Source organism: Nymphalis io, chromosome 5 (genome assembly GCF_905147045.1).
Source record: "Nymphalis io chromosome 5, ilAglIoxx1.1, whole genome shotgun sequence".
Taxonomy (NCBI): Eukaryota; Metazoa; Arthropoda; class Insecta; order Lepidoptera; family Nymphalidae; genus Nymphalis; species Nymphalis io.
The window spans coordinates 5,344,599-5,357,678 of NC_065892.1; the positions used below are offsets into that span (position 1 = coordinate 5,344,599).

The following is a 13,080-nucleotide window of genomic DNA, read 5'->3' on the forward strand; positions in this document are numbered from 1 at the left end:
TAGTGTTTTACTGTGAAAGAGAAATTCGTAAAAATGTATTATGGACAAGATTAACGTTAATTTATATTGATTTTAATTTAAATAAAAGTGAAAAAAAACATACAGTGAACAAGTACAAATTAATAGTGATAAAAATGATTCCGTTAAATTTATTTATGTCAGTGTTGTGTCTACGACTGTCTTTTGCATATTCAGCACCCTTGCAGTTGCAATTACTTCAGCCTTATCAAAGACTAATGATGCAGCAACAAGAACAGAATATTCAACAGCAATTAATGGAATTACAGGCAATGCAACAATTTAATCCAATATCAGGACCAATTCCTTTGTAAGTCTAATTGCAATAATCTGCACTCTTGCACCATATGCTAGGGCTTTGTTTACACAATTTTGAGCCACCGAATGTAGGTAGATGGCCCAGCGGTAAGAACGCGTGAATCTTAACCGATGATCGTGGGTTCAAACCCGGGCAAGCACCACTGAATTTTCATGTGCTTAATTTGTGATTATAATTCATCTCGTGCTTTACGGTGAAGGAAAACATCGTGAGGAAACCTGCATGTGTCTAATTTCACTGAAATTCTGCCACATGTGTATTCCACCAACCCGCATTGGAGCAGCGTGGTGGAATAAGCTCCAAACCTTCTCCTCAAAATGAGGAGAGGAGGCCTTTAGCCCAGCAGTGGGACATTCACAGGCTGTTTCGGTTTCGGTTCGGTTCGGAATGTAGGTATCAACCTATTATTGCAATGCTTTATACTTATGAGATTTGAACTAAACTATTGTTGTTTAAAGTTTGAACTAAACTATTTTCAGTGATATACACGTAAACCGTTGTGTTTACATTTCGAACTGATAGCATTTACCTTTTCTACCTATTATGACAATGAATCGCGAATAAATTGGATTTCTCTTAAAAAAAACTCCTTATGCGCCCTTTTTGTACAAATAATTATACATATTTATATAAAACATTTATCATGATTTTTTTCAGGAATAACCCTCTTCCACCACTTCTATTTTTTATACCAGAACATCAAAAGAATACGCACGTAGAAGATCAAAACACTAACAACAATATTGGTAGCGAATTAAAGCTAAGAGATTATAATACGAAATCAAAAGATGAAGATTCAGACTCAGTTGTAATAAATGCTGAACCGATACCAATAATAGAAGAACAGAAAGCTATTTTAATGCTACCAAATGGAAGATTCTCAATCGGAGATTTTATTTCAGCCATACCCTTTTTACCGATAGAAATTAACGTACCTGATACGATTTCTTGGGCATATAATGGTATTGCTAATGGAATAGCCGGTATCATATCGATTATTGGTCAAAGGTTGCCTTTTCAAAGGCCTTCAATGGATGCAGCTACGAAAGGCATAAGCTTAAAGTCGTTAATTAATAACTTGCAAGTGAGGAATGAAAAAGAAAACATGATGAGGCCTATTAATATGATGATGCCATTAAATGGCTTTAACAGGCCGATATTACCAGTGCAATTATGAGCAAGTTTTATTTGTATTCATAAATGTCGAAAAGTATTAAACGAAAAAATATTATTATCAACGATCGAATCGATGTGACGATCCCTATGGTAGTAATTAGGATGATAAAATATAATAAATACAACAACAAATAAGTTAATAAAAAACTGCTGCAATAAAAATTTAAATAAAAACAAAATTATTGAAATAATCTTTATTTATTGACACGAATGTAATTATTACAAAATTTTTTATGATTATTGGCAATAAAATCTTACATTAAAAGCTAATATTAAACAAGACTGGGTTCAAGAGATTAACTGAGAATCAAAAGAGAGATACATATACTACAACATGTATTAATTAATAAACCTAATCCATCGCGAAGCAAAGTTACTCTTTTAAACACCAGTCCAATCCAATCATGAAATTTGTGAAAATAAATTCAAAAAAATTTAACCAAAATAGACGGACTCTTAATTCTAGAAAGTTCCATTACTTTCGTTAAAACATTATAAGTAAAAGTGCTAATGAAATGATTACAAACAGCTACTTTAACCTACTTAACTAAATTGGCAACGCAAATTACTTTATAACATCTTTTAGAAATCAATAAAGATTCCAAATATGCAAGCATAGTTTATAACAATTATCATCATGAAATAATTATATATTTTAATTAAAATTGTATTCTAAATTACTGAAGTCTAATCAATGTTATAAGATAGGTTAGATATTTGCAATTCGGTTTCAAGTTTAAAATTCAATATGTAATAACAATCCATTCTAAAACATTGGGTTAATAAATCTTATTGTATTACTTTAAAAGAATCAGTAAGGCTTGGAGGGGTTTACTGACTCACCCTGGAGACTGCTTTTAGGTACGATGACGGAGACGGGGTAATCGAACTGATAGAAGAAACCACGGGGGGGTCCCTGAAAATGAAAATAATATACATAACATCAAGTGAAATCAATTGTTTAAAAAGCTGGGAAATAAGTAGTCAAAAATATTTTGTTTTTCAATTTATCAGTTTTATATTAGCCATATTCCCCAAATATTTTTATTCAGAAATTCAATATTAATATTACCTTCTAAAATCATTTAATTGTATCTGTGTCTTGTGATTCATTAAATACTGAATTTGTGATATTTTCTTTTCATATTTACACGATTTTATATATGAAAAACATTTTTCACCAGCACCACTGTACTGTTTTATATATTAAATTTACCTTTGATACTATAACTATTTACTAATTAATAATTGCTGAAACTCTTTTCCTAATTCCTTAAAAACTTAGTTATATATTAGAAAAGAATATGACATTAAACTCACCGTTGGTTCCGGCTCAGTAGTAGTACGAGCTGTTGGAACACCATGAGCAGGCCCGTAAATGAAAGAGTCGCTTACATCACGCCTTTGTCTCACATGTCCAACAAAAGCAGCTTGTTGTTCAGACGCAGCGGGCTGGTATTCGTATTGTCTGTAATACTCGCCTCTGAAAATGGAACAATATTTATAAATAGATATTTTATTTTTATTCCACAATGATACATAGCCTTAGCTTAATAAAACGTAACTATAGAATTATAATACTAGTCCAAGAAAAGTAAATTTAGTCTTCTTTCAAGTAAGTTTAGTTAAATCAGTTTCTGACAATAGTAGTCAGTATTGAGTGTCAGAAACTGATGGGCTTTAATATTAATGGATCGTCAGTAAATCGTTACAATAACAATAAAGAAAAAAGAAGTATAGCAATCAAATATTTTTTTTAATTCCAAATTACATAATAAATTAAAATACTTTAAATGAAGTAATCCGGATTTTCATATTTTTTTTTAAATTCATCATCATAAAATGAACAATTAGAAAGAAAAAAATTGTAGGTAATTATGGCTCCTACTGTGGGTCAGGTTGCTGACGAGCGGCAGCGGCTGCCTCTTGCCAGGCCTTCTCGTGAGCGAGACGCGCCTGTCTTACGTCTTCAGCTTCCTCAATAGGCTTCAACACAACTTTGGGAATATTGTCCTCTTGGTGGAAACCTTGGCTGTCAGCCCAATAGCGAACCTACGTGAAAAAATGCAATTTTTATTAATACCGTACCATGACAAGAGTCACTTAATAATTCAAGTATTAATGAAAAATATGTAATTTATTCACTGATAAGCAATTTCAAATAACTTCACCCAATACACAAACAACTACTACAAAAAATACAGTCACAAAGATTATACAACAATAGACACGCCTACACACAAGCCCACATACATTTTTCCAGATTTTTATAAATATTGTGCCTCTCCTTAGGGCCGAAGCGTGAGCTTACGTCATTGTCCTTACCTCTCAATACTTGGGATATAATATAAATAAAAGTTTATTCAAATCAGATAAATTGATAAAAACCTTGATAAGTTCATTGTTTCCAGCTTTGAATGTGTAGGAACCGGTTACGTCACCGGCACGAACTCTGTTCTCAACCTTTGCTGATTCAGGAGTTTCATAACCATATGCGTATGCACCTAGGCCGTCTTGACCATGGTATTGTCTTGCGGTGTAAACCTTTAAGATAATAAGTATGAAATAAATATTATTTTATATCCTTGACGTATCAAAACAAAAAAGATAAAGTTCTTTCATAACATAAAAAAAAACAATACTGAAAATTATTGAAGACAAAAGAATATTGGAAAAGAGAGGAGAAAAATAAAAATAATAATTTAATTGATTGGATGATGACAAAGACAAAGTACAAATTAGAAGGTAACTTTCAAAGGATAACGAGTGATCGAATCAATATCTTGACGAGGCCGTGTCAGCATTAAAATATTTTTAACTTCTTTTGGTACAAGAAGTAATTTACTTTAAGCCTATAATTATATATGTTCATAAACATCTGTGTTTGTCGTTCAATTAAAACGCTTGACGCATAATATTACCTTAACTCTATTTATTTCTTAAATATGGTAGTAAGGAAATAGTAGTTGGATGTGAAGAGGAATTATTTGAACATAATTATTCTAGCGAGCACATTGTACATATGTGATGTAGAAGTAGCGTAGCGAGAGTTTTAAATGCGCTTTTTAAATGATAGTTTTTAATTAACCCAGTTATAGAAATTCAACCATAGTCATTTTTGAAAATTTTAAAAAACATTTATGAAAAAGGAATTTAAATTTTATTCTTATTTCCAAGTTTTATTGATAACCCTATAGGGTTATTGTCTATACTCGACAGTTATTGCTACCGAGCAAAAGAAAATAACGGTTGACAAACAGACGAGATATTCGTCTTTGCCTATTTATATATAGCAGATATTAACATTAATAAATAATAGAACAGTATTATAGATTAACTGTCTAGTAGATTTGTCTCTTACATATCAATACATGAAAAATTGCGCTTATATTCTTAAGCTTACCTCCTCAACGTAGTCGTCAGGGTTCTCGATTTCGTGGCCATTTTTCCAGTAGTGTCCGAGAGTGGGGCCAGCCTCAGCTGTACGAAACCTCGGGTCGTTATATTTTACCTATATCATAACAATTGGGAAATTATATTAAATTTCTATCAAAAACTTATTGTTACATTCGGAGGGAGTATTAGTAATAATAAAATAATAATAAGTTGTATGTAAATAATTCAGAATTTGACTTTATTTAGTGACCGACTCAGTGTTTCAAAGTTCAATTCCGGAGTCGTGCCAGTAAACAGTTATTGCATTTCTCGGTCAAAAATTCTCCGCAACCCGGAATGTGGAAATTGGTAGTGTTTTACTCCTGCACAATGCACATATAATTATTGGCCCTACATTTAAACTCTTTCCGGTCGTGTTAAATTAACTGTCCCATCGTAATATGAAAGCCGGTTATCATCATCAATTAGGATTTATGTCTATGAATACGCAATCATTTAGTACTAGGTTCAATATTTACTCCTTTTTATTTTAAGTTTAATATAACAGTAAACTTACCAATGGCAAGACAGCAGTGCGACCTGCTAACTTAGGTTCTGTGAATGGTGGACTGTTGAGGTACTTCTGGGCTTCTTCAGGTGAGATGTCCAGTTCCAAGACATTGGAGACTGGGTTTGGTGCAGCTGCTGATAGCGCCACCTATAACATATATACAATTTTATAACAATTGAACGAATGATATTAGTTAGGTCTCTATTGAAATTGTATTTTCTTTATACGTCATGATGATATGTTTTATTTGTTAGCTATCAGTAAAGTTGACGTTAACATTGTAGCGATTGAATAGTTTGTGTTCGTTAATGTTTATTTATATAAACTAGTGTTATTATGTTATTATAAGGTATATTATTCCGCCGCCGGTGTCTTTAACGGCGCGTATACTCTATATACTACGTTGCTATATTAAAAACATATATATTGATTTTAATTAATATTATTTGATGGGTTTTCTTTAATTATAAACTATTTTAATTTACATCTGCATTTTTTTAATCATATAATCGAAGTCATTTTACGTTGGTAGTATGAAAAGTTTGATAATAAATAAAGATGATATAAAGGAAATTATAAATGACACAATGTTCATATGTTGCATGATTAAGAGTTAATGACCATAAGTCATTCATCACAGCAAACCGGATATCGAACACACATAAGGTAAACTTGAGGATAGGATGTCGTCATCCTATTAATATGGACGTCCGATTATATTTAAATATAATTAATGGGACGAGTTTTTTTTTTATTAATAAAATTAGAAATACCCGCAACTATTTTATGCTTTGGAATTGATCATGGATATACAGCCCCACATTCATGCCTACACCTACAAGCTCCAGCCTAGTCAAAAACAATATAATTTTACTCTAACTGCTTCGGAATGGCGGGCCTCAAATGTCTAAGTGCCTAGGGGCATGAATCTCTAAGTACTGGCCTATTTTCATATATTTATTTCAAAGTATCGTTTGTTTGTTTCGTACGTATCTCCTGCGAAAAAATATTGATTTGAATATAATTTTGAATTCAAGAGAAACTTAAGACACAACACACACAGTTTTAAAACTACAAATGACTTTAGTTAAACGTTAAATTACTGTGATTAAAACGAACATTTTATAAAAATAAATACGTCGTTGAATCTTCAAAGACAAATAACTGATTAATTTAAAAAAAAACAACAAAAATGTAACATGCAACAAACGGACCCTTTTTTTGACGACTGTACATTTTGTACAATGTTGTATTAATATAATAAGCAGACAGACACAAACCTACATAGTTACACGAATATTAAGGAGCATAAATATATATATTTTTTTAATTAATATCCTGCAGAGACAATTTGAAGGATTAAGTCAAGGGACTTCATAACCCTTTGTTGTTTACCAACACATCGCGAAAAAAATGGATAAATTTTGATGAAGTTCGATATTGATAGATACATTATTCTTTACTACCTCGATTAATGTAAACATTTTAATAATATTAAATTCCTAGTAAATAATGAAAACATTATAATACGTCCCCATGTTCAAAGTACACGCGAAACAAGGCAAGGACGTTTATAGTATTTTGTCATAATATTTTATAAAAAAAATAAAATATCATTTTAATGTGACGCATATGAATAATAAATATGAAATAAACAAACAATATAAACGAGATAATACTACGTTTTATTTTTATTGATTGTATCATCTCTAAATTAAATATTTAATTGTTTGTGTTAAAACACGATGAGGAAAACATTTACAAGTTTTGTTTGGAAATTATATCAAAGTTTGCGATAAAGCACCATCAAGGTTCCAAAAACTTATCAACATATAGTAGTATTTTTATATTGATTTTAAAATTTAATTATCCTTTTTAATATTCTTCGACCCTAATTTAAAAAGTGCGTTTTTAAGAAATTCCTGGGATGTTAGCTTGTTGGAATTTTAATGCGCAGATAATGTTTAAGAAGAGCAACACGCAAAGGATCTAAATCGTTAATCCTAAACTCATATCAATTTTATTTAAATGAATCCGTTCAAAAAAAAATACACCACGATACGTTTAAATTTTATTAAAAGATATTTATTTCTGTCTGCATACCATTTGATCTTAGATTTCAGTCCGTTTAAAATAAAATAAAAATATAAAATATCTTGTAACAGGTCAATATTTTATATTGAACTCGTCTATAGCTTATTATAATAATTCATATAATTCTCTTTTTGATAGTAATAAAATTAAAATTAATTTCACATGAAACAAGCAATAATCAATTTCAAGGTATCAGATTGCAATGTTTATTGAATAACTATTGAAGAATAAAACTGTTTATATAAATAAATAGAAGTGTTTTTTTTTTTTTTTATAGAATAGGAAGGCGGACGAGCATATGGGCCACCTGATGGTAAGTGGTCACCAACGCTCTTAGACATTAGCATTGTAAGAAATGTCAACCATCGCTTACATATCCAATGCGCCACCAACCTTGGGAACTAAGATTTTATGTCCCTTGTGCCTGTAATTACACTGGCTCACTCACCCTTCAAACCGGAACACAACAATACCAAGTATTGCTGTTTTGCGGTAGAATATCTGATGAGTGGGTGGTACCTACCCAGACGAGCTTGCACAAAGCCCTACCACCAGTGAGAATAGAAAATAAAAAAAATTAACAAATGATGATTTTTTTATCGAAATTGTTTGTGCACATAAATGGCAAAGTACGTTTCTAACAATATAAGTTTCATTCGCTTTCTTTAATAATAAACCCTTAAATAATATATTCGACAATTTTCGATGATAAATAATTCATTAAAACCTATAACTTTTTGCTTACAAACTTTTAAATTAATGATGTAGTGATATCAGCACACAGCATGACGTACCGTTTAGTTCAAAAAATATAACTCATTCAATATTTTATATGCTCAAAATATTTTATTACATGTTCCAATTATTTGAAATCGCTGTCTTAATAAATTTCTTTATAACATAATTTTTAATATATTTTAGATTTATGAGTTTAGGTTTTATTTTTCGAAGAAATATATTATACTTTCATATAAAATATAACATTTTAAAATAAATATATAAAAGGTTATGATATTTACAAGTCGACTTTAGGAGTAACGACTTAGAACTGTTATTTCTAATAAATAGCATAACATAAATTGGCTTAGCTGGCAAAATCGACATAAAATTGGTTTTATTTAAAATGCTGTTTTAATAAAGTTCTCTAAAATTCTCGATACTGTTGATAAATAATCATCAAAGAATCGAAATCCCATCTGCCTATAGCACTGCGAGAAGTTCAGCCTTTGCGTAACAGGATCTCTGTTCCTGGTTTTATCTGGCTTAAAAGAATATTCTAGTAGTATCATGAACCAAGGTCAGTCAATTTCATGACAGTTAACATACAAATATAAAACAAATGGCATATCAAGGCTTATGTTATTTAATTTATCCTTAAATCATGGTTACTCTAACATATTAGTCTTTGCGAAATCAATACGATTAAAAGCATCATCAAGTTGCATTCGGCATTTTACAATCGAAGCGTCTGCAAACATACGTTTGTTTATAAATTAAATATTTATTTGCTCAACTTTATAGCTGTAAATATATACATACGCACGAACAACTAAAGTTCATAATGTTACAAATATACTGGAAAAAGGCGACAATTGTTAAAATTAGAACGTCTATCGTGTTAACATAATTAACACAACTTTAACGTTTACTTCTATCTAGTTTATAGTATTTTAAGATTATGACAGAAAATTTATACGATGACAAACAAAGATGACGGATGAACCTAGCAGTGTTAGGCACACTATGCTATTTTTTGCTTATTTAAATGTGTCCACCTAACCACATTGGAGAGGCGTGGTGAAGCTAGCTATGCTCCAAGTCTTCTCCTCATAAAAACCTACTGGCACAGGATAAAAGCGCAGCCAAAACCTTGTAGCCGAGTTTATATAAAACCTTATTTAATCACAGTCACAACAAACGTAATATTTATATTACGCACAAGTGAGTCACCGAAAAAACATTTACTCACTTTATTATTCCATTTCCATAATCGTGCAAACAAGATCCGTACTTACGAACTTATATGAAAATATTGGTGACAAATTCAGTTGATTCATACCTGTTTGAAAATTATCGAGATAATACTACGGATAACACAGTTTAGTTTTTATTTTTGTATAAATAATTTATTGGTATGAAATTGAGAGTTAATTTTTTCATACGACACAAGCAGGTTTTCCGTCACCGCCGACAAGAAACGCCGACCGCACGACAAGAATTGAAAACGCAAATTAAACATGATATTTAATTTATGCTTATCCGGGTTAGAACCCGCAATCATCGGTTATGATTCACGCGTTGTAACCATTGGGCTATCTCATAAGAAATACATGAAATTAATGTAGTAAGTACTTCATAGTAGGTTTTAAAAGTTCAAAGAAATATCTGCGATATCATATTACTATATTTTGCAAAGAAAACATACTTCCCTCACGTTTAATTTATTAATAATAATATATGTCACTAAAATAGCCTGAAATAAACCATCATAGTAACAAACGCATAAAAATCCTTTACGATGTTTATAAGAAATAAGTAAACCAACGGACAAACGCCAAAAGCGACTGCCAAGCCAAAATGAACAGTTAACATAAACTTTTAAAAGAATCTAATTACGAAGCCGATAGGAAGGATCGTAACAATACTTATGAGAACTAGGTTATTATACTCAAAATTATATTTCATTAAAATGAAGTAGGTAATTAATTTACTTATAAATTGTTTAATAAAATAGAATCTTGTATTAACAATAAATATTATGATTAACTATAGAACTTAAACACAATGTAATATTATAAAGTATATAATTAAAATATTGAATAACAATATAGTTATATATAGGTCTATTATAATCTTTGACCCCAACAGAAAAACCACTATGAAACTAGTGTGCGATGTTATAATTTCCTAGCTATATTATTGATATTGACGTTCTTATATACAGATTTATATAAAAAACTATTATTGTTTAAATTTATATAACCCGGAAAAGGTTGAATGTATTATTTATAGGATAAGTTAAGTTTTATAGCGCTAAGCATTTTTACTAAAATAAAAAACGCTTCGTTTTTTCAATAATTCATAATCCGTTCCAATTAATTCCTCTATCTTTAAACAATCATTAATAACATCAAACTTCACTTGAAAGTGGCAATTTATAGCAACTTTGTTTGAATAATAATTTATAGTGTAGGAATATTTTTTTTATTATATTTCTTCGAATCTAATAGACAGTAAAGTTGAGTCAGATGAACGTCTATCAAATACATAAAGCTAATTCAACGAATTTTAATATTTAAAATCAAAATGACAAGACTCATTATGAATATAGAAGATATAAAATTTGATTTGTTTAAATCATATGACGTTTTAATTTTATTCATTAAATCTTATTTAATACGAAATAAAACAAAACAATAATATCGAATGACCTCTGTCACTAAGCTAGATTTCGTTGCAGCTAGTTTTTTTTAAATTAATCATCTAAATAATATAAATAAATAAAAAAATAATGACCGACCATGATTTTGAAATTGGAGTCTAATATTTATTGTTTATAAAGTATAAGACTTTTATTAAAAATCGTTAATGATCACAATATAAAACAAACATTGACCGGTTTTAATGATAGCTTGTAAATAATCTAATGATATTCATTGTAAATGTCAGGTGCGAATCAATCAGGTTTTTTTGTTCAGGAACGTTTATAAAAGTCACTTAAAGCAATGATATCGTTTGAATATATGTCTTTATTCTCGTAAATAAATAATCTTACAATGATTTTACATTAATTTAATATATATACATATATTGAAAGATTGTTGATGTTAATTATGCCTGGTTGCCAAATATGTTATAGATTGAGGTTGCAAACATAGGTTAGCTTATCTATGTTAATATTAATTTGATTACGTCTTATATGGCAGCATTCTCAAGTACATAATCAAATATTCGCAATCATTTGCGAAAACCAAACAGGCGAATTCTTTGAAATAGCATCGATATATTATAAAATGAATCACTTCCTCAAAAGATGTCACTACTGACAATTTTCCGCCTAATATCAAACTTATTTACATATTATTAATAACAACAAACAATCGAGTTAAATGTCACGCAATATTCTAAAATATTCCTTCAGAGATTCACTGCCATTTTATTTGAATAACGATTTTAAAATACCGACTTGATTATTTAAAAACACTTCTTGTCGGCTTCTTTATTGCTATCATCTTGTCTCGATCCTCTTACTTTTACTTTTTATCGACGATTCAACACGCAATGTTAATATTATTTATTGAAACCGCAGTCGTGACAAACGGGAAATTTCGACTTCCAAGGCCAAGGTCGTAATATTTATTACTTTACACGTATATAATTGTATGTATAATAAATTAATAAGAATATTCATATATTGGAGGGAAAAAAATATAAAAATTAATAAATAAATCTTTTTTATAAAGCTGAGCGTATCGGCTGAAAAAAATAACTTATTCGTTCTGTCTGAAATTATATAACCATTTAAAAAAAACGAATCTTCTAGTAAAATAATTCTAAATATCCGTTCTTTTACGTCGTTAAAAATAAATTAATTACAAAAGCACAAACAAAGGATCGGATCGGTCTTTAATTGATTTCTTAATATCATTATGATTTTTTTATTCTATTTACTCAGTACATACCAATTAAGTTTTCGATAAATCTAAAAAAATATTTAAACAAACGCACGTGAGAAGAGCAGAGCGCCACGCCATTTATTGACCGACAGGTTCCCTGTATATTCTATCAGTAATATTTTAAGCTGTTACTAATAATCATAAATACAGACTATATTACTTTATAAGCAATAATCTTTCGCACTTATTTATTTGATAAGAAATATTCTTTTGTTGTTACTAATTATACTACGAAGTCTCAACTGTTACATCGCTCATATTGTTTTCAAGTCACAAACATGCAATTGCACGCTTACAAACAATAGGAACATTATTATAACAGGGAGAGACAAAATTACACACAAAACATATGTAGAACTATATGTAATCTTTCCATATTAAGCACATATTAGAATAAGCACATATTGAGGTTATGTAGGGAATTAAAATATGTATATATTATATTGAAGCATTCTTAGAGTCACTTTTGAATCGATATAATACAAGTTGGTCTGCTATCGATTCGGAATGTGGATTTTACCGAGAAAAACCAACATGAACATCGCAGGTATTTCTTAGTAATTAAAATACATCATTAATATTAATTAGCTGCTTTCATTTAAATATATACAATTAAATTTATCCTGCATGAAAATCAACGAATACTAACTCCAACCTTTGGCTTTTAATAGCTTGGAATTATTGCTTATTTTTATCAGAGTTTATTATGTATTATATAAATAACACATAATAAACTCTTTATAAATAGTCTGAATACTATAAAATATTTGACCTAGCCCAGCAGTGGGACATTCAAAGGCTGTTACTGTTAAAATAAATTATATCATCCGGTAATTGTATGATTTTAGTCT

General features: G+C 29.7%; 2 protein-coding genes across 2 annotated transcripts in view; one reads left to right on the forward strand and one right to left on the reverse strand.

Moving 5' to 3' along the window:
* LOC126768564 (uncharacterized) lies at positions 1–2,164 on the forward strand. Its single transcript, XM_050486751.1, has 2 exons — positions 1–328; positions 995–2,164. Exons 1-2 carry the CDS (start codon positions 135–137, stop codon positions 1,512–1,514), a joined length of 714 nt encoding a protein of 237 aa, XP_050342708.1. The 5' UTR covers positions 1–134; the 3' UTR covers positions 1,515–2,164.
* LOC126768549 (uncharacterized) overlaps positions 1,693–13,080 on the reverse strand; it is a 14,998-nt gene continuing 3,610 nt past the window's right edge. Inside the window, exons 2-7 of the mRNA XM_050486727.1 lie at positions 5,466–5,606; positions 4,917–5,024; positions 3,902–4,057; positions 3,402–3,565; positions 2,834–2,996; positions 1,693–2,429 (exon numbers count right to left, since the gene is read on the reverse strand). Coding sequence (XP_050342684.1) covers positions 2,325–2,429; positions 2,834–2,996; positions 3,402–3,565; positions 3,902–4,057; positions 4,917–5,024; positions 5,466–5,606 — 837 coding nt within the window. The 3' untranslated portion in view covers positions 1,693–2,324. The remainder of the gene's footprint in view (positions 2,430–2,833; positions 2,997–3,401; positions 3,566–3,901; positions 4,058–4,916; positions 5,025–5,465; positions 5,607–13,080) is intronic.